This window comes from Hyperoodon ampullatus (genome assembly GCF_949752795.1).
Source record: "Hyperoodon ampullatus genome assembly, chromosome: 7".
Lineage (NCBI taxonomy): Eukaryota > Metazoa > Chordata > Mammalia > Artiodactyla > Ziphiidae > Hyperoodon > Hyperoodon ampullatus.
The window spans coordinates 91,461,465-91,483,496 of record NC_136920.1 but is presented as its reverse complement, the minus strand read 5'-3'; the positions used below and the strand labels follow the sequence as shown (position 1 = coordinate 91,483,496).

Below are 22,032 nucleotides of genomic sequence, written 5' to 3'. Positions count from 1 at the left end.
AGTCTAACTTTTCTGACCCAAAATAGGGATGACAATAAATACTGGCCTCACAGTGGACTTCCCTGGTGGCGCAGTGGTTAAGACTCTGCATTCCCAATGCAGGGGGCCTGGTTTCGATCCCTGGTCAGGTAACTAGATCCCATATGCATGACGCCACTAAGAATTTGCATGCCACAACTGGGGAGCCGGCGAGCCGCAACTAAAGAGCCCATGAGCCGCAACTAAGACCCAGTGCAACCAAATAAATAAATAAATAAAATAAAATAAATATTAAAAAAAAATAATACTGGCCTCACAGACTGTTGTGAGGATACCAGAAATTTCTGGTATGAAAGTCCCTAGCATGATGCTTGCTACATAGTAGGTGCTCAATAAAACAATACCTGACAGCGAAAGCAAAAATTAACCAGCCCGTGTTTGCCCAGGCTGGACAGCCCAAGCGGGCACAGGCCTTGGGGAGCGTGTGATGGAGAGGGCAGAGTAGGGAACAGAAGTCCGGCCCCCTGTGATTCAGCTTCAGCAACCTGCAGACAGTATGCAGGGCAGCATAAGGAAGGGCGCCTCTTGCCCGGAGCTGAATAACACAAAAAGTTACTCTCCTAGAGCAGTTACAGACAACTGGGGCACAGACGGGGTTTATGCACCTCTTGGGATCCTGGAGCAGGGCGACATTCCCTGAAGGACATCTGGGAACTCATCTGCAGGATGGAGGGGCAGTGGTGGCCGGAGCCCTGAAGGCTGGCCCTGCTGGCCTGGTGTCTGCTGGCTTCAAGCAGACCCTCCAAATACCTCTGGGCTGAGCCTCTCCCAGCAAGGACAGTCATGGGAATCAGGACAGCCATTTATTAGCTTATTATGTACCAAGCAGGATGCTAAAATTCTTTGTATGCATTGCCTCATTTAATTCTCACAACAAACCTATGAATTGTTAATAGATGTGATTACTGGTGAGAAAACTAAGGTCAGGAAGGTGAAGTGCCCAAGGTCACACGGTTATAATAGTGGCCCAGCCAGGACCCCGGGGCTGAGCTCTTACAGAAGTGGCTACCCGGCACATCCACATGGCCGCCTATGTGCCTTCCCCCACTCTTCCCTTGAAGAGTGATTGGAAATAATTGGAACTGTCACTGGAAGTAATGAGAAGTGACAGAGGCTGGGTTGGAAGGCTTATTGCCCCAAGTCAAAACGATCCCCACAAACCCAAACCTAAATTTACACAGTGAAGTCGCAAAGCACTTTCCCTCTCCAGGATGTGACACCCGCTCACCCCCAACCCTCCCAACGAGACAAGAAGTAAAGGTTATGTCAGGGGCTGAGTCTGTTCAATACAACAGATTGCTTCTGCAGCAAAAAATCCCTTTTTGGCTTAATCCTATTCACTTTCCACGTGGACAAATATTACTAAAACCTCAGGTGACCAGACCACCATTCTTAATTAAGAGATCCAAATTCACTGATGTATTTCTTCCTCTTTTTCTTTTCTTTTCTGTTTTTAAACATCCCATGAGGGACGAGGAACCAGAGGCAGCTATGTAACTGGCAGGTTGTGAGGGAGAACGAACCATAACTTTCAATAGGCAAGGATGTCGGGAGGTCCAATCCTTCCAGAAAGCACCTGGCTGAATGCCAAGGACACACAGCACTGAATCCGTCCCTTCTGATGACGATGGGGGTGATCCATCAACCCACCAGCTGTTTAGTTAACACCAGCCCCACTAATGTGCAAGTGCTGTGGATGACAGGGGAACATCAGCCACCGTCCTGAAGATGCACGTGGGAAGACACAGCCCATCTCCGTAAGACAGCACAGGAATGAGTTGCTACCTCCCCAGGACTCCTAAAAGCCCTGGTACTTTCCTTGATGACAGCCCTCCCATATATCTGCAATTCCTTGTTTATGACTATGTCGCCCCACTGGGCTGAGTTCTTAGATGGTGGAAACTGTGTTCCGTACCAGTGGCATCTGAGAGCCTAGCACAGGGCCTGAACTACAGAAGGAGCCCCCCTCCTCTAATTGTTTTGTGAGTGAGGGTGCATGAAGCATGTCGAAAATGTGAGGGGACACACATGAGAGTCCCTGGAAGCTCCTGAAAGCTGCTGCCGCTCTCCGTGAAACAGAAAGAGCTCAGAGAAGCTGCTCTGTAAATGCCAGGAGGGCCGAGCTTTTAGCTTGTGCATCCTCTGCTCTCTATTTCTGTGCCTTCCTCTTCCTCCCGCTCCTCTTTCTTCTCCCCTGTCGCCTTTCGTGACCTGAACTCTCCAGATCCGCTTGCTGCCTCGCTTCAGAAAAACCTCCCATATTCCACACCGACCTCGGAAGACAGCTGCCCATGTTCCCTTCTCAGTGTGGGCACAAAGGCAGCGGCTTCCTCCCTGCGTCCTGAGGAAACAAAGTAGCCTTCAGTCTTATCACCAGCAGACTCTGGCCGAGGCTCCACACACAGTGATCCAACCACTGTCACTAACAAAATAAAGGTTGTTTGACTTCAGCATTCTTCCCCATTCTGGTCTATGTGGTGCCAAAGGAAATAAACTTATTTTCCCAGAATCTAGACAGTTAGGAAGCTCAGATAACCAGATTTTTTTGTTTTTTGGTACCGTCTGCATTCTTCTTTGGGAAGAAGTCAAAACTGCTGAAAAGAGGAATTTAACTACAAAAGGCAACATATAGGGTGAGTTGTAGCCGATACACTCACCATCCATAGCCTCAGGACTAATAAGGAGTTCACGCAACCAACCCCAAAGCAAGGCGAGGTCTCCACAACTATGAAGGTCTTCTGATTCGTTAGAAGGAACTAGTAACCCATGTACGACATACATAGTAAGCATCATAGTAAACGATAGACATTAACCCAAACGAACCATTTCTTAACAATTTGAATGGAGTGGGGGGGGAGGGGGTGATAAATGTTCTAACAGAATTTTCCACTGTGGGATTTATGGTCTGGAATCCTGTAAATGAAGCCTTACTTCAGCCTGATCCTCTCTTCTTGGTAACACAGAAGCCTTGATTTCAGAATAACTATGTGCCTCCTGATAATTGGAAAGCAAATAGTTTTTGGAATCCAAAATGTTGGGTCGGTGTCCTGGCTCAGCTATTTACTGAGAGGGTAATCTCGAGAAACTCACTTTATTTCTCTAGGCCTCAGTTTATTTACCTGTAAAGTGGCGTAATAATGACATTTACTCTCAAAGGTGATTTGAGAATGAGATAAGGTATGTTAATATATTTTGTAAACTGTGAAACTTTGTACAAATGTTAGCAATAAATTCTACTGCCGTAATAATCCTACGCACATAGTTCTCTCTCAGGTACTACAAGTGAGCTAATAATACACAATTCATATTTCAAAACCCAACCACAAGTTCAAATCCATGCAGGGAAATCATTAAGCTACACACTTAGTGGGTGTACTTTATTGTATGTAAATTATGCCTTAATTTTAAAAACTGAAGGAAATGCTAATGCCTGCAAACAGTTTCATGCAACAGACCCTCTACTCAGAAGTCTACCCTGGGTGTCCATGCTTGGGGTTGTTTTGTAGGTAACTCTGCTCAGGATGAAATCCTTTTGGTGAGTATTTCAGGTACTAAACTTCTAGGGCAGAGGTCTCTGGCCATCTACCCTGACCTTGAATGATGCTGCCTGGCTAACAGTGCCCCAGTGCAGACCCAGGATGGAGTCACTACTGCTCTCTTCACATTAGGCAGCCAGCCGTTCTGGATTCATAATCATATGCTACCTATTGCCATGAGGGCTCAGTGCCTGAAAAAAATCAGATAAGCATGGTAACACCCATGTGCTCTGATCACAGCCACACCTGGACCAGCCAGAAAATTCTCAGAATTATAGAAAAAACAGAGAATGTTAATGGTATAAGGAAACATAGAGATAAGCTGAGTCTAGTAAGCTCGTTTCACAGAGAAAGAAATTGAGGCTCAGAATAGTAATGACTTGCCCAGAATAACCCAGCAAAATTATGAAGGAGCTAGAGCTATTGATTTCCCATTCTATTCCTTGTAGGCACATCTACATCTTTAGGACTTTGGGTGTAATCTCTTTTTCCCGAATATACCAGACATTATACAAGGCACTGCAGAAGTTTCCAGGATTTCTAGTTATGATGGCTAAACTGAAATGTTATGACATCGGCCCTATTCTTCAGACAGTTTCTCAACATAAAACCAATGGCAATTATTCAGCACCGACTACATTTAACTGAAGCATCTGAAGAGCAACTGTGATCTTGGAGCTTAACTACATGAGCTGAAAAGGAGGAAGAGAGATTTTCCACTTCGAGAATATGTGATAGGACAGATTATGGAGTTAGGGGGTCTTGTCTTGGCCCTTCTACTAAGCTACCTGTTTAACTTTAGCCAAATCTCTCTGAACTTTGGTTCTTTCTTCATCATAAAGGAAGGGGTAGGTTTAGATCAAGGATTTAATTGGGTTCCAAGGAACGGTATCAGGAGGTCAATGAACCCCTAGAAGTTATAGGAAAATTTTATGTACATGTTGTCTTTTTCTAAGAAGTGGATTCAGGGTTTTCACTGGATTCTCAGAGGGGTCTGGGATTCAAAATTTTAAGAACCACTGATTTAGATAGTGTCTTAGCTTTTCCCCATGTCTGCTAATCTTTGATTCTACCTTTTAAAAATGTCTGTCTAGTTCATCATCATTAGGTACATTTATGAAATATACTCATGTGTACTTTGCCCAGCTGAGCAAAAGATAAAAATTGAATGAGACAAGATATGAGCCTATCTGGAATGTATTTATATTATAACCATCACCATTAATATGGGAAGACGAGGGAAGGACATGGAATCCTACTGAGACCCGTCATTAAACCACAGGCCAGTGGACCAAGCATTCAAGCACTCCTCAAACTCATTTTTTTGGAAACAAGGCTACTTCCCCATCCTGGCAAAAGTTTCGATGAATTCTATTGTTAATGTCTGGTACTAACGTACTTGATATATTAAGTTTGTATAACAAATGTATTATCTGGTCCTCCTTGTCCATGTAACGTTCTATGTATAATTTTTTTAAAAACAGTACTCATTGTGTTTGCATTAATGGACAAGGCAGCACAAAAGCAAACAGTTAAAACTGGGCTCCTCGCAATTGTGTTGTTCCACAAAGAGTAATAATACTCCAGATCTTTCACCTCTCTCGACCTTAAATGTTCCAAATGTTTCAAGTACCCAATTATTTTAACAGATACTTCGCAAGCTTTTAGTTTCTGCTAGGTACTAAAAGTGGTACCCAGATGAATGAGGCATGGACCTTACACTCTAACTGGAGTGTTAGGTAAGTAATCAGATCGCTGTAATACAAAGTAGCATAATAGAACGGCTACTGGGATTCAAAGGAAGGAAAAGAGTATATTCTGTTGGTGAAATCATGGACAGGTGTATGGAGGAAGTGGTATTTGAGGTGAGACTTGGAGAGTGAACATGATTTTGATCTGGAGGGTCAACAATCTGTAAGGGTGGAGAGTAAGAGGGCATTTTTGGTGGAGGGATTATCATAAACAAAAGCATAGAGCCAGAAAGAAGCATAAAGCCAGAAAGAAGCATGGGGCATGGTTTGAGGTCAGGAAGTAATCCAGGTTTCTTGAAGAGTTGTTGGGGGGTGAGTTGTGAATGATATTGTGTAAAATCTTTAATATGAGAGTGAAGTGTTTATACTTGACATTATAGGCAACGGAGACAACTAAAAGTTTATGGAAGAGCAGAGTAACATCATGGAATCAGAGAGAATGTGAATTCAAAATCCCTCCACCCCCATTCTGCAGTCAAGAAACCCAGAGAGCTTGCCAGATTCCTAATCCAAATTCTTTGCCTTATACCAGCTGCTTCACGAGGTTACTCGGGTAGCAGTATGTAGGAAGGGAAGAGAGAGCTTGGGCAGGAGACCACGTGGCAGCTATTACAGAAATCTAGGAAGAAGTTCAGGTAGGATAATGAGACCTGAGCAACAGGGGAAGGGGAGAGGTGGTGGTCAGAGGAGGGGATGGGGGAACCCATGAAGTCCCCCTTGTTTCTCCTCCGTGGGGCTCAGAGCATTCCTTTTCATTCACATCAGAAAGGCAGGACATTTGATTTCACTCACTGGCGGGTCCAGAAAGCAAGGAGTCAACTGGCCCATCCTTGTGCAGACTATGAACTCTTAGCCCTCCTGACTCCCCTTCAATACTGTGCTTTCTCTAGAAAAAAGAGGCCAGAAGTCACGCTAGCAGTGGCCAGAAGCCACCCGGGATCTGTTCCTTTCATGGAGCAGAAGATGATTTTAGGATTCAGGCAACGCTGAGGGCTTTCTTTCTGGCTTTCCTAAAGAGTGCCCGCCCAGGCATCCCAGGGCTCAAAACCACTTTGCAAATTAGGCTAATCCAGCCCACAGGAGTGGTTCCCCAGGGGCTGCTGACCCATGCAGGGATTTCAGTTCCTTCAGTGTTGCTCCCCTCAAATGCTGGTCTCTGGCTCTCCAACCTCATCTCAGGTTTCCTGCCCTGTCCCTTGTCCTGACCCTTCAACTCATCTCCTCTGTGACTTCTTACTTGAACAGTTTATTCAGTTCAGAGCTGGGATGTCATGTGTATGGGTACATCTGACAAGGGCATTGATGTGGCAAAAGCTTAGTAGTAGGTGAACATCCTATTATTAGGTGAATAGTAGATGAACATCCAGTTATGGAGAATTTCTAAGTCAGTGGTCCACTTTTTCTCTTCTACGTGGCATTTGGTTTGTAACAACTTTATAAAGACAGAACCCTCCCAAAAAAGATATCATGAGAGACAACTTCTATGAGAAAGACATCAACCCAACAGATGATATTCTCACCAGAGGAATGATACACATAGTAGGCACTCAATAAAAAATGGCTAAGGAACCAATGACATCTTTTGATCCATGTCTTGGTCTGTTCCTCTTTCTCATGAACTAAGACGTTGACCATCATCAAAGCCAGCTGATTTCAACTGACCATGCAGGCCAAAGTCACTTTCCACCAGAAACTGTGCCCAAGTGGGGCTGGTGTACAGCAGATGCTCAAACACTCTTAGTTTTGTTTCCCTTTCCCAGGCTCCTCTCACGGGGCAGGATCTCGCTGACATCTCCTGCTCCATGAATAGGACTGAACTGGATCTCAATGCAGAGAACATCTTTAAGAGTCCTTCTGTGATGCCGGAAGACTATACATGACGGTTTAGCAAGCAAACAACCTGCATTCAAATCCTATCTCTGCTAACTAGGAGCTTACAGCTTTGAGCAAGCTACCTGACCTCTTCACATCTTATTCTCTTCACCTGTAAAATCGGGGTAATAATAGTGGGTGGCCAATAGGGTTGGCGTGAAGAATAAATGAGTTAACAAGATAGCCCATATAACATGCTCAGCATAATAAGTACTCAGTGAGTTCCAGCTGCTTTTAATAAGGCTGCTCTGACGTTTGAGCCTACTGACATTGGGTGGTTGGTAGCTTAGGGGTAGAGGCCAGTAAAGGTGCCATCCAGATATGCCAGCTGTGCTCAGGAGCGGTACTGCAATACTTGGCTGGTATTTAAAAGAGCTTAGAAAATCGTGGCTCCTCACCTGCCCTACTTGAGCAATAGTTTAGGTTAATCCACCTCTTTTATTCCTCTAACCTGGGTGAAGAGTTATTGTTGGCCTGAGGCTGGCCTAGGCAGGCATGCATATGGCCTAGCTGGTTTGTAAGGTTTCAAAAAGAGAGACAGAGAGCTCTAGACATCTATTTCGGAGGGAGTTTTTAGTGCCTCTTCACTTTTGTTTGGGGGCTCTTCAATCCATTAGGTCCCTGACAAACTCCTGGTGTTTAAGGCTGTCAGAGCCAGAAGGGACTTAGGAACCATCTCATTTGCTTGTTTTGGAGCGAAGGGAACTGAAGGCCTGGTAGTGGGTAAGTGGTCCAAGATCACCCAGCGAGTCAGTTCAAAACCGGGACCAGTTCTCACCTGGCCTGGTCTCCAGGGCAGCGCTCACTTTACCACACCTGCTGGCTCTTTGGTTTTCTGAACTCAGGCTCACATTTGGTCCTGGCTCTAGGTGTGGCCCACGCTTCCCTGGTGCCTATCATGACTTTTCTTCAGCTCCCCAGTCGGGCTTCCCTGCCCTGGTGCATCTCCCTCCTGTCAGCTCTTGCCCACACATCCTTGATGGGCACTGTCCTGCCCTACTCTGTAAACTTGCCTGCTTCCAGCCCGGGTGAGTCTATGCCTTAGGGCCTCTGAGGCCTCAGGAGTCCTGCCTGGGTGGCACCCAGAAGGGACACGCAGGGCAGCACTTCTCTTGGCCCCAGAACCTGTTTCCCTCTATGCTATCCTCCGCTCCGTTTTTCTCTGTCTTCATCAGTCTCTCTCAGTCTTGCTGTTCTGCCTCACATCCCTCCTCCTCTTTCCTCTCTCCCTCCCAGCCCTTTCCCTTCCCCTCTTCGTCCCTCCCAGTCTGTCCGCACCTTCCTGGTCCTCCTGGTGCTCTGCCCTTTCCCCTCTCCGGCTTTCCTCTCCCCCTCTCTTCTCCCACTCCCTTTCCCTTACCCTCCAACACATCTGTTTCTAATCTGCACCCTCCAGGCGCCTGTTTGAAACGAAAAAGCTCCCCCCACCCTCAGGAACCTGGCACAAAAATTCCTGAATAATACCTTCCCTCCCCCAATTCTCCAGTTTCCCCAGATACTCCTGAAACTAAACACCACCCCCAAAAGCACCCGCCACACCAAGCGGTTCTCGGCGAAACTCAATCAGGAAACGCCCCAACGCCCAAGGCTGCTCCAGGGCCCAGATGTGCGAGACGTTTTCGATGGCCGACTGCGCGGCCCTCCGCTGCCAGATGTGTTCCTCCCTGGCCGGGAGGCAGGGACACAGGCGTCCGGCTCACTCCGGGGGCCGCGGGGACAACCGTTCGGAGCCCGTGTCGCGGCCCGGGTGCCGGACAATGTGTGCTCGGGGCCACCCGCCCTCCCCAGGCACTCACCTAGCCCGAGCAGGACGAGGAGGATCATCCCGATCCCCGGGCGCGGGCTCCTCCCCGCTCAGCCGCTGCTTGGCTCCGGGGCGGGCGGGCTCAGCCGACGGACCTCGGGCGAGCTAGGCGCGGCGCCTCGGGGTGCACGCGGGGCGGCTGCAGCCATGTGCCGGAGCGGGAGCGGCCCCACGCCTCGCGCCCTGCGCCCAGCTCCGGGATCCCCGCAACAGGCGCAGAAGGGCTTCCAGCGCTCGTCCCGCCAGCTGGCACTCGGACGGGAGCGGGGACCCGGGTCAGCGAGGAAAAGGCGAGGCAGAAAAACCCTACCGCTTCGTGGAACACTTTTCCCTGTTTGGAAAGAAAAAGGAGTGAAGAAGGCGGGGGGGTGGTGGTGGAATAGAGTGAGCTGGAACCACATGGTTGCCTCCCACCGGCAGCCCCTCCCTCCCTCCCTCGCTCGCTCGCTCGCTCCCTGCTCCCTCCCTCCCAGCGCTTGGGGCGCGCGGAGCGCCGGCCGGGCAGCCACGGGGGTCGGGCCCGCGGGGCGCCGCCGCCGGCGGGAGGGAGGAGAGGGGATGCGGCCGCTCGGAGGCCGGTGGTGGCGCCCGGCGCTCGGTGTGGGGTCGACCCTGTAGGAGAGAGCCGAGGACACTTGGCCACGAGCGAGGATGAGGCCTTGTCAGCCTCCTCGGTCTCCGTCCTCACTTGGTCTTCTCCCCACTTCTCTCTCGCATCCTTTGCTCGCTCACACACACCCTGCTTCCGCCCAGATCTGCGCTTTCTCCTCTTCCATCTCCTCTCTCCATTTCTCTCGCGTCTGCATTATCCTCGCCTCTCCTCTCTCACCTCCTCCCTCCTCTCCTTTCCTTCCTCTTTTCTCCTCTCCTCCGCCCTCTCTGCCACGTTTAGTCGGGGTGAAACTCCAGATCCACCGTGCAGACAGCTCAGCCTGAAAGTGACAGTCGGGACTGTCAAGCAACGGGTCTGGTCGGGCGCTCCTGACTTCACGGCCTGTTTGGGCTCCACAGCCTTTCCGTCGGCCTTTCGCCCTCGCTGTTTCTCCCTCGGCGGTAATCACAGCAGCCCGCGCTCGGATCCGGCCGAGCTAAGCGAGCCATCCCCCCACCCCCGACGGAGTGGGGTTCACAACTCTGTGGAAAGGAGTCCGTTAGGAAGCCCTGGAGCTGACCTCCCTGCACGTGGCCCTGGACAAAACAGGCATCACCTCCTTTCAGAAAAGAAGGCAGAGGGCACGGATTCCCTCCTCCGTGCGAGGGACCCCGCCAATGAGGCCCGCGGAGGGTCGCCCGCGAGCTCCCGGGTCGGCGCCTGGGGTTGTGTCTACCAGGACCCTGCTGCTCGGCGGTGGCGGGAGGGGACTAGAGAAGGAAAGGGCAGCGACGGCCACGCTCAGGTCTCAACTGTCCTGAGGCTCCGAGAAAGCCTGGACCTGCACTCTCTGGTGCCCGGGCTCTGGACGTCCCTGGAGCGGGGGCTGCTGCTTCAGCCAGACGGAGGCACGACCTGACCCGTGCCCGCGAGGGGAGCTGGGGCCAGCCTTCAGCGGCGAGGCAGGCTGCTCCATCACACTTTCAAGCCCGTTTGCACAGTCCTCGCTCCAGGGGCCTTAGATGCCAGAGCTGTACGGTCCTTTCTAATTAGCTAGTCTTTTCCGGTGTAATGAAACCGACCCCATCTCATAAGTGAGGAAAGCACAGGCCTGGAGAGGTGATGGCACTCTCACCAGGTCCTTCAGAGGGGTAACAAAAGCAAGGGCTGCTCTTGGGGCTTTGGGATCAGCTGTGAGAGTCGCTTGAGAATTCCGGCATTTTTTCCCTCTCTCCTTGCCCCCCACCCTTTTTTCAATAGCTGTTTATTATGCATCTACTCTGTGCCAGATGCTTTCTTAGGTGTTGAGGACACAAAGTGAGTAGAACTTGGTTATTGACATTTCTTAAACATTTGGAACTAGTATATCTTGGCATCACCTATGGACCAGGAAGCATATTAATTATTTAATATTTATCGTTTTATTAATTCTTATGATAATGCTAAGGGATAGGCAGTTTTGATTCCATTTTAAAGATGAGGAAACTATAACCTAGAGAGGTTAAATATCATGCTCCAGATCACAAAATATTAAAACTCTTGTATTCCAATATTAATATCCTAATGTATTATTATTATTGAAAATAAAATATTTTAAGTCTCTGACTACTTTTTTCCATTTTATACTTCCTGTGTAATAGGAGAAATAGAAATATTCATAACTATAATTCACATATGAATGTGTTGAAAAAATGTTAATTCTCTTAAAGGTTGAGGAAGGTAGGAGGGAAACTGTACAGAGAAGGTGACTTTTTGTCATTTCTGTCTTAAATTTTTTTTTAATATTTTGATATATTTTCAGACTTAGAGAAAAGTTGCAAAAATAGTACAAAAAATCCTTGTATACACTTCTCCCCAGATTTCTACTTTTTATTTCTTTCTAAAAGAGATATTTTTGTAAAAGTTTTAAAGCCCCATCTCTACTCCTCCATCACTGGTGGCCTTTCTCATGAACCTGGTGACACCATGTATTGCGTGAGGGCTGGTGTGCACATGAAGACAGATGCATGCGGGTGTAAACAGACATGTGTTTAAACCCACATTGCTCAGGCTGAAGATAACAAGACACCTTCAGCTCCAAGTTGTTAGTTAGTCACCAGCATAGGAAATGCCAATTTCATATGATTTTTGTTGAGATTGGGTCATAAACACTCAGTTTCCCCAGGTCTGAAGTCTTATAGCCAGTATATATTGGGCATAGACTCCTTGGGGAGAGTCCTTGGGTCTCTGGAGATGACTGACCCTGAATCTGAAGCCCCCTTTCTGTTACCAGGCATCTGTGAGCCAGAAGAGTGCCCCAGAGCCCCTGGGGATGGCTCACAACTCAGAAACACATTGCCTACCTACGTTGTGTCCCACACTGATTGGGCTGGGATCCAAAGAGGTACCGGCAGTCTTTACCCTAAATGGACCTCTCAGTCCAGTGAGAGAGAAAACATCAACATTCGAAATCTTTCCACAACAAACACGAAAGTTACGTAATTAAGTGCCAGAATAAATTATCCTGACAATAAGAAACACTGAGAATTCCAGGCAGGGAGGGAGCACTGTAGGCTGGAGTGGCTGTGAAGGTTCTTTGGGAGAACACTTCTTGAGCCAGGCTCTGGGGGATGGAGAGAATTTCACTAGATGGGAGGACCTGGGGAGGACCACTGGAGTGGGGGCACGCCTGGACAAAGACATGGAGTTAGGAGTAGCTGTGGTGTATGCAGGGGGTATTGAATGGAATGAAATCCATGAAATGTAAAATTGGTGTTGGTACAAAATGCCTTGGAACAGTTAGCCTGCAGCAAAATTGTGAAGAGTCCTGAATGTGAGGCAAAGGATTCTGGAACTTGTTCTTCACCTTCTCCAGACTCACTGAAAAAATTTTAGCAAAATGGACCTTGATGAGAACCATACTTTAAGAGATATAAATTGGCAATGCCCAGAGGTGACTCCAAGGGCTGGCCAAGGGTGGAGAGCTTTAGTACATTTTCTTATCCATCAAGCTCCCTGGCCCCACGCTTTAATAGAAACAATTACATTTCCTCAACATTCTGTAAAGTGATATGAATATGCAGCTTCGAGACAAGTCCCTGATCCTCCCCACTCTGTGCGGAGCCAGAAAGCCACCCTAAACCTCTTCTCTATAGGAATTCCAGAGCCACCACGGGGTGTGCGTGAAGCATGGGAAGAAAAACCTGAAGCAGAGAAACTGGTTAGAACCTACTGTGTTAAACGGGGAGATGAGGTGAGGGTGGTAAATCAAACATAGAAGATATTTGGGAGAAAGTTAAGCCAGGTTAAACATCCAGTGGTCACTGTGGGCGGGAGAGGGAGTGGAAGACAAGCGGCACCGAAGATAAGGATAAGTGATCTAATCTACTGTTACATATGCTAAGACTAAAGCTACAATTTATAGACCTTCTAGTATATTCCAGGGATTGTAAGTGTCATCAATAAGCCTCACTATACGACATTTCAATGAGGACACTAAGGTTCAGAGAGTAAATAAATTGCATATCATTCCATGGTTAGTAAGTGATTAAGCCACGATTTAAAGTTAGAAGATTGAAAGCCCTTACTGTCTTTTGATGGTAATGCTTACTAGGAAGTCAAGTAAGTTAACTTGTCAGGAAGGGAAAGATCAATTTAATTTGAGACGTGGTAACTCGGAGACGATGATAAACCACATCTATCCATTCTCCATCCATCCATCCAGCCACTCACTTTTTTATTTTTAATTTGAATCAATAATTCAGTAAATCTTGGTTAAGTACCTACGAGGTGCCAAGCACTGGAAGTCAATGATGAACAAAGCAAAAGTTGTCCTTGCTCTCTAGAAGCGTATGGTGGGTTAAGGAAGATGGACAGCAAAGAAGCAATCATAAAGCAGAGTGAGAAATACTCCGTAAGGGAAAGTGCAGAGTGCTATGGAGCTGACGGCAGGACCCTGTACTCAGCGCCGGAGACGTCAAGGAAGATGCCCTGAGCAGGAGGGGAAGGAGATGTCTCATCTTTCAGGACACCTGGGAACCATGGCCCACGTCTTTTCATCCCTTTGCATTCCGGTATCCACCTGTGCCCCTTCTCTCAGAGGAAAACACATTCCTGAGGGCATTTAGGACAAGAAGCTGTGGGATAATGGAAGGAGCTGTGGGCTGCGAGGCAGACAGTTTGGGTTCTGAGTGGCTTTGAATAGGTCACTTGACATCACAGGACCTTTTCCTCTCTTCCTGATGCTGTTCTGAGGCAGAAATGAGATTCTGGTGAAGGTGCCTAGCACAGCGTGTAACATAGGAGACTCAGTAAATACTTGTTCCAACTGAAACTTAAGTCCACAGGACTACATTCCCCGCAGTAAAAAAAGAGCCAACTTCTGTCCCATTTCCTTTTTCTATTAAAACAAGGTTATCTTTACATATTCTTTCGTGTCCCACAAGGACATCACTTCTTGCCTTGGCTGTTCAGTGAGCTGGTTTTGTGTATGGCTGGACAGTAAGAGGCCCCAGCCGGCTGTCAGGCTCTTGACTGGACAACCCTTACTGAGGCTGTGTCTGAGCAGCCGTGTGTGTTGATGGAGGCTAAGGAATGAGGGGTTCTCACGGAGGAAGAGGAAGCAGCTGTTCTCCCCACCGACGGCCTGGGGGGGGTGGGGCAGAGGTGAGAACAGCTGGCCCTGCTCTACCCCAAACTGCGAGATGACGGTCCCCAGCTTTGATCTGTGTGGTCAGCTGAGGAGGTAGGGATCGGGTTTCCTGGAGGACATTTGTCAGTGAAGATGGGACCTATGCTTCCCTCTGCCTGCCAGGAGGCAGGATGCATAGGTCTGTCCTTTGACCCCAGGCTGGTCTTCAGGTGCCAGTGGGAGAGTCAAGAGGCAAGATGAAAAACAGAGAAGGTTTATGTAGCTGCTGAGCCTAAGTTACAGGCTGAGTTTTTGCTCCACACGCCACCTTCTGCCCCGAGGTCAGCTAGATCTGGGGTTTCCCAGCTCCTCCCCACATCCTCCTTTCAATTCCTGCTAAAGTGATGCCCTCAGAGACGTAGTTCAAGCTTTGGAGAAAGACAGGCTGATTTTGAATTCGCGTGGCTCTCCTTACCGTGTCTAACTTGGGCTCCCTCAGCCTCCGTTACTTCGGGTCATCTCTAAGAGTTCTCATGGGTTTTTGAGACGATTACCTGAAACTATATAGAGAAAGCACTTAGCACAGGCACCCTGCTACTCAGCACACAGCAGCTCCCTCTGTTCCCCCTTAACTAATGCAACAGTGCATGCCTCCAGGATACCTTGTAACCAGGTCTGCAGAGGCTGCTTTCACCTCTCAGAGAAGGGGAGAGATAGCATCTCCTTCCTCTAAGGGTGAATTGAAGTCTGGTGACTTCCTTAGAAACACACAGCAAAAGGAGTAGTGAACGTATCCCTGTGCCATCTCCCTTTCTCATTCCCCATCTCTAAGTTAAGATGAAAATCAGAAGGTTTTTCCTTGGCTAATGATACTCAGAATGCCCACAAGACAAGCTGTCCTAAGGAAGCCTGTGAGAGAGGAATAAGACGAAGCACTAAATTTCAGATCATTTGATTGAAAAGACTATCAGAGGCATCTGATCTAACATCCTTATTTCACTGAAAAGAACTCAAGCTCAGAGAGCAGCAACGACTTGCCTAAAGCCACACAGCCAGCTGGTGGCACAGAACTGACCAGAGCCCTAGTCTGATGCCTAGTTCAGGGCTCTTGCCACCATCTCCTACGGGCCTGCTCTGATCACCTGCTAGGCGGGTGAGCAGACCCACACCTGGCTTCATTCTGCAGCCGGACAGACCTAAGTGATTTTCCTGAGAATCCAGCAGCATGTTTTCCTCTGCAACACATGAGCACGTGGCAGAGAACACAAACGGCCAAACCAGGAGACAGAAATCATTCCTATCTTCCCAGCTGGGGATCAGCCGCTTGCTGTCCCAGCTGCAGGAGTTCTCCTGTGCTTTCCATTCATTCAGTCTTAACGGAAGTGTTCCAGCCGTGAGCCCCGCATTAGTTCCACCTCTGTGCAGCTGTTGTCTCCACTATCAAGCTAGATGGGTCTTAAAAGTTCCTTTTGGTTGAACTTCCTCACTTTGTTGACTGAGACCCAGCCAGGGAAGAGCTATCTCAGGCTCAAGTTAGAGGCAGAGACAAGCTTGAGACCAGTTGCCTAGAGGCCAGGCCATTCTCTTCCCAGCAGGGTGGACGGTTATCACAGAGAGTGGCTCTCCCTCTTCTTAAAAGGTCAAGAATGAGAACAGAAAACTACATGGTGTCTGCTGGCAGAAACAGGTGTGACAGGGCTCCAGGAAGAGCTGGGATTTTTTTTTTTCCTACTCATGGTTGAGGCCGTCAAAGCCATTGAATAAAACTGAGGACAATATATCCAAAGCCTGAATATGCCACTGGTGTCCTGTGAGGAACTCATATTTTTGTAGGCTGAGATACGGGGAGTTGTCAACAGCTGTTTGCAGCTGCTCAGTGACAAGACTGGTGTCTGCAGTGGGCAGGCTGAGGAGCTGGCAGGGGACGAGAACCATCCCCCACCTTCCCGACCACAATACTCGCACAACTGCGTGACACAAACTCGGACCACTGTCTTGTGCTGTCTTGCACCTCCCCTGACTACACTGTTCCCAGGAGGCGGGGTGAGGTACAAGACCGCTATGGCCTGAAACCACTGTCTGAGAGGCAGTGGAGAGTGGTGGACAGAGCACGAAATGTGACATCAGGAGACCAGGACCGAGCACTTCCTGGCACTGTCATTTCCTGAGTTATCTTGACAAATTATTTAATGTCTCTGAGTCTCAGTTTTTCATCTGAAGAAAATAGGGATGCTACAACATTGTAAATTTTTAAGCTCTTTATGAATGTGAGGGAAGTATTATTAGGAGTATAAATTGCAGGAATTGACACAACCTTATTAGAGCTGGTCATTCTTCTCTGTTCCCCTGTTTCTCAGTTGGAGTAGAGAATCTATGAATCTAGGAGTGCTTAGCGTGTACCCACGGTAGACACAGCATGTAGAAGAAATAGACCGGGCACAGGACTCATGGTGGGGCACTCCCCTCTGACTTCCCCGAAGATGTGTTAAACTCAAAGACAGGGCTGGCAGCCCCCGTTCACTGGCTGCCCAGCCCATTCCCTACACACCTCCACCGCAGAGGCTGAAAAATTAAAGCACCTGCCCAGCCTCCCTTGCCCCAGGGAAGGCCAGGTGACACAGGTCTAGCCAATGAGTCAGGCATAAGAGAAGTTTGCTTGGGGAGCTTTTGGTAAACATTTGCTTTATACGATGTGCAACCCAGAATTGGATTTTCCCCCTAAGGGGCACCTAGTTTAAAGAGGGATATGTAATTTGCTCTTACATATCTTACATTTATGGTAAGTAACCATAAACCTAAGATAAAGTATAGCCATTGGCCTAAGAAAAGCACAGGTGAAGTGCTACTGAATTAAAAATATTCCTTCCTAATACAGTGATCAGGGACTGCTTCATGGAGAAGGTGGCATTTGAGGTGGGTAGGGCTCGAACAACACGAGGATGGGATATTGAGAAATGGATCCCAGTCCCAACCTCACCAGCCCTGAGCTTCCCCACTATCCTGAGCCATGTTATAAGGAAGCCAACAGTTCTTTCTAGGTGAGGTAATTATAACTTTGGACATGATCAGATATAATTGCATCTTGTACACACAGAGCATTTCCTCTAAAGTCCTTTAAAGATACAATCGAACTCATCCCTCTGACAAGGGCAGGGATGGCTAAAGAATAAAGAAGGGGGCTTCTCTGGTGGCGCAGTGGTTGACAGTCTGCCTGCCAATGCAGGGGACATGGGTTCGAACCCTGGTCTGGGAAGATCCCACATGCCACGGAGCAACTGGACCCGTGAACCACAACTACTAAGCCTGCACGTCTGGAGCCTGTGCTCCGCAACAAGAGAGGCCACAACAGTGATAGGCCCGCACACCGCGATGAAGAGTGGACCCCACTCGCCACAACTAGAGAAAGCCCTCGCACAGAAACGAAGACCCAACACAGCCAAAGATAATAAATAAATAAAATGTGACACCTTTAAAAAAAAAAAAAAGAATAAAGAAGGAAGCTCACAGACATGAAGTGATGTCGTAAGATTCTAGAGTTGTTTGGGAAGAGAGCCTGCCAATCCCTTTGGCCATCCAATCCTTCTTGGAACTCTGAACCTTCACTTTCATCCATGTAGATGCACACCCTTGCCTATGTGTGCACACACACATCCTCTAGTTATGCAGGGAGGTGCCTTTGTCTAATGTGCATCATATAAAAAATTCTCACTCATAGTGAAGATATAGGAAATCTCTATGAGGAGGATCAGTATTTCAGTTCATTACCCTTAAGAGCATATCATGGATTTGCTCGTTATTCAAGTGCTTTCCCTAGTGTCCAGTGGAATGAATGCTTCTGTGAATGTCCCTGGCTGGGCTTGGGGCTGGCATGTCAAGTGGAAGCTAGCCTGGTTTCACTAGGACCATTCTTTAACTCCTCTGAATGAACTGCCCTGACAGCCACATGTTTAAAAATTATCCATCTACACACTCATTAAGATGACTAATATCAAAAAACCCCAGAACATACCAAGTGTTGGTAAAGATGTGGAGAGATAAAAACCCTTGTGCACTATTGGTGAGAATGTAAAATGGTACAGCTACTATGGAAAACAATACGACGACTCCTCAAAAAATTAAACATAGAATTGCCATATGACCCAGCAATTCCAGTTCTAGGTATATACTCAAAGGAATTGAAGGCAGGGACTCAAAGAGCTATCTGTACAGCCATATTTATAGCAGCATCATTTACAATAGCCAAAAGGTGGAAACAACACAAATGTCCATACACAGATGAATAAATAAACAAAATATGACATATACATACATGGAATATTATTTGGCCTTAAAATGGAAGGAAATTCTGACACGTTACAACATGGATAAACCTTGAAGGCATTATGCTGAGTGACATAAACCAATCACAAAGGGATAAATACTGTTTGATTACACTTGCATGAAGTATATATAGACGTCAAAGTCATAGAGACTAAAAGTAATAGAACGGTGATTTCTGGGGGCAAAGGGGGAATGAGGAGTTGGTGTTTGATGGATACAGAGTTTGTTTTGCAAGATGAAAAGAGTTCTAGAGATGGATGGTGGTGATGGTTGTACAACAATGTGAATGTACTTAATGCCACTGAACTGTACACTTCAAAATGGTTAAGTTGATAAATCTCATGTTGTGTGTATTTTACCACAATTAAAAAATCATTCATCGGGCCTCCCTGGTGGCGCAGTGGTTGAGAGTCCGCCTGCTGATGCAGGGGATACGGGTTCGTGCCCCGGTCTGGGAGGATCCCATATGCCGCGGAGCGGCTGGGCCCGTGAGCCATGGCCGCTGAGCCTGCGCATCCAGAGCCTGTGCTCCGCAACGGGAGAGGCCACAACAGTGAGAGGCCCGCGTACCGCAAAAAAAAAAAAAAAAAAAAAAAAAAAAAAAAAAAAAAATCATTCATCTACAACATCACTTACTTAAAAAAAAATCTGCTCCTCAGCTGTCCAGATCAAATGTGACCTAGTTTATCTTTTGGAGATCATCGTGGTCTAATTCAAAGAGCTAAATCTCCAATCAGAAAACTTAGATTCAAATCTCAATTCTGCTGCTTGTTAGCTGTTTGACCTTATTCTTACTGAGCCTCAATTTCCTTGTCTTTGGTCAAATATAATAACATCAGCTTTGACTCCTTCGCTGGGTAGATATGAAGATCCAATGAGATAATTTACGTGAACGTGCTCAGCAAACCACAGAACACTAAACAAATAACAAAAGATTTTTTGAGAGAGTAATGAGGTTTTCTCTGGGACCTATTGTAGTATTTTCCAACTTTTCCTGCCAAGAAGTTTCTTCAATCAGACCTAAATTCCTTCCAACACAGCTTCGGCCAGGTTGGAAATAGCCTTTCCATTAGGACATTTCCAAATCCCCGGTTTAGAGATCCTTCCATCTGGTAGGTGTCAAAGGGGACAGCAGGAACCACAAGTAGAACCACGTGGAACCACTAGCTTTTTGGGCCAAGGACAGAATTCTTCTTTAGGTCTGGTTTGGTTTTAAAATTCCTGGCTGTCATAGCAACCCCCAAAGTAAAGGAGGACTGTTTAGTGTCATCTTTGACTGCAGCCTGGGCCGGGAATGCACTCAGGTTGGCCCGAGTAAACAGTGCTCACTGCTAACCACTCTGTGCCTCTCTCTCTGGGTCCAGGGATGGGCGAGGCAGGGAGCTCGCCAACCTCAAGCCCTTTGGCTGCAGAGCTTCCTGCTGGTGTCCTGTTGGTGCTGCCAGATCCAAAGTGGGGAGGGAGTTTCTAGAAGAGGGAAGGCCCCTGGGAGATGGAATGAACTCCACCATGGAAGCAAAAGTCTGCAGCCTGTGAAGATGTATGTAGATGCCTTGGGGAGAGGATGACTGTTGGCACTTCCGTAGTACTTCAAGTGTCCCTGTTAAGTTCACAGTTGACCTCTGCTGACCCCTTCAGTCAGGGCTGTTTATCCCAATGCTAGTGCTGGAGACCTAAAAATGTTGAAGATCTAACAAATGTTGAAGATCTAACAAATGTAGTCGGCTTCACAACACAAAAAGAAAACTGTGAAAATGAAATTATTAGGCACCTCACTAAATCTATAAAGATGCTATGATGCCATTATCTTTGTTACATTTATTATCATAACATTTTTACCTATTTGAAAATAACCTGCTGGCTAGTTTTTCGTCATTGGCAGAATTCCTGATTATGTGCAGTGATCGCCAAGAAATCACTGCTAGGCCAAATTTCAAAAGTAAAATTATAAAAAAATATTGCAATATTTTCATAGTTTAAAAAGTTAGAGTATATTTTAATATGCTTAATATGGTGCAGTGTGGGGCCAAAAGGCCTGGGAAGGCCCCCAAATGTTTCTGCCTCTCAGTTTGTTTCTCTCACTCTTTTTCTTTCTTCTTTCCTTCTTTCTTCTCTCCCTCTCTCATCTCTCTCCCCCATTCCTCCTGTCTTCCTTCCTTTTTTCCCTCCTCTCTCCTTCCCTCTTTCTCCCTTTCTTCCTTTCTTTCCTTCCTTCCTTCCTCTCTCTCTCTTTTTCTATTCTGTCTCTCAAGGGCGCAGGATCATTGGTGCCTGATGCTGAAGCAGCATAAAACAGTGCAGAAGCTCCATGCACTCAGATGGCATGTATTCTCACTACAGGAACATAGGCACACTGCTATCTCTCTGGTCCTCTGGGACTATCTGTCCACTTGTAAAACGAGGTAATACCAGTTACTTCCAGGAGTTCTGGTGAAAATTAAATTAGGTTAGTAAAAGTGTTTTGTTAAATCTGGTGGTTGTAATTACTAATAGTAATACCCACCTGCGCTTCACTAGTCATCACACAAACATTAATATGCCCCCATCCACTATATAACATTACTATTCTAAGGTGTGCAGAAACCGTGTCTATGTTTCTAGTTCTTTCTGTGCCCAGATGAGAACAGTATCCTGTCTGAAAGTCAACTTCATTAACCCTGATTACGCTGTTGCTCCACCTCCCTGGGTGATATTCAAAATTACTGTGGAGGCATCAACTAACTCTGGAGACCTTCTGCTGTGTCGTGTCCCTTCTTTAGTTGCTGAGTCATACAGGGGGTTTAGAGACTCTTGGAGGAGGATTCAGGGCAGTTGGGGGGTAACTAGGGGCCGAGAGCTTAAACTCACTTAAACTCACCAGCCAGAATGGACATATTCCAACATTTAATACTGCATGTGTAATAATGAGCGTACCACCTGAATATGCCTTCTTTGCTCCAATGTAATCTGTTATTAATTTCTTCATTTATTCAGTCTGTCAATACTTAGAGTTTTTGAGCAGCTTTTTTGTGCAAAGTATTAGGTTAGACACAGAGGAGGCGATTAAAAAGAGTGAAGAAATGTACCCCAAAGAAACATATGGTCTCCTAAGAAAGCTATGGCAATAATCAAATAAGCTCAGTAAGAACAGTGCATGAAAACTGTCCTAAGGAAAGTGTACTCGTCTTGGGAGTCAAGAGCATGATGTCGCATCTGGCTGGTGATCATGGAAGTCTTCGTGGAGAAGGTGACTTTTCAGTTCAGGCCTTGAAGGATGGGTAACATTTCAATACATGAGTAAGAAGTGGGTGGAAGTCCAGATGGAGGAAATGGCAAGGGCAGAGGCTCAGAGGTTAGGAATGGGAGTGATTTTGAAGGATCCATGAGTGGTAACGTTTTGTGGGAGCATAAGAAACATGTGGGTGGATAAGGGTGGAGTTGGGCCAAATCACTGAAAAAATGTCTAGGCTATTCAGTAAGCAAAGGTTTGTTGAAGGTTTTTGATCTGGAGAGCAACATAGTCTTTATGA

The 22,032-nt window shown here is 47.0% G+C and overlaps 1 protein-coding gene across 1 annotated transcript in view; it reads right to left on the bottom strand.

Annotated features, from left to right (window-relative positions):
* CLMP (CXADR like cell adhesion molecule) overlaps positions 1–9,022 on the bottom strand; it is a gene marked incomplete at its 5' end in the record, with an annotated part of 110,390 nt that extends 101,368 nt beyond the window's left edge. The window contains one exon of the mRNA XM_079709106.1: positions 8,995–9,022. Within this exon, the coding sequence (XP_079565232.1) occupies positions 8,995–9,022 (28 nt within the window). The remainder of the gene's footprint in view (positions 1–8,994) is intronic.
* Between the last annotated feature and the right edge of the window lie 13,010 nt (positions 9,023–22,032).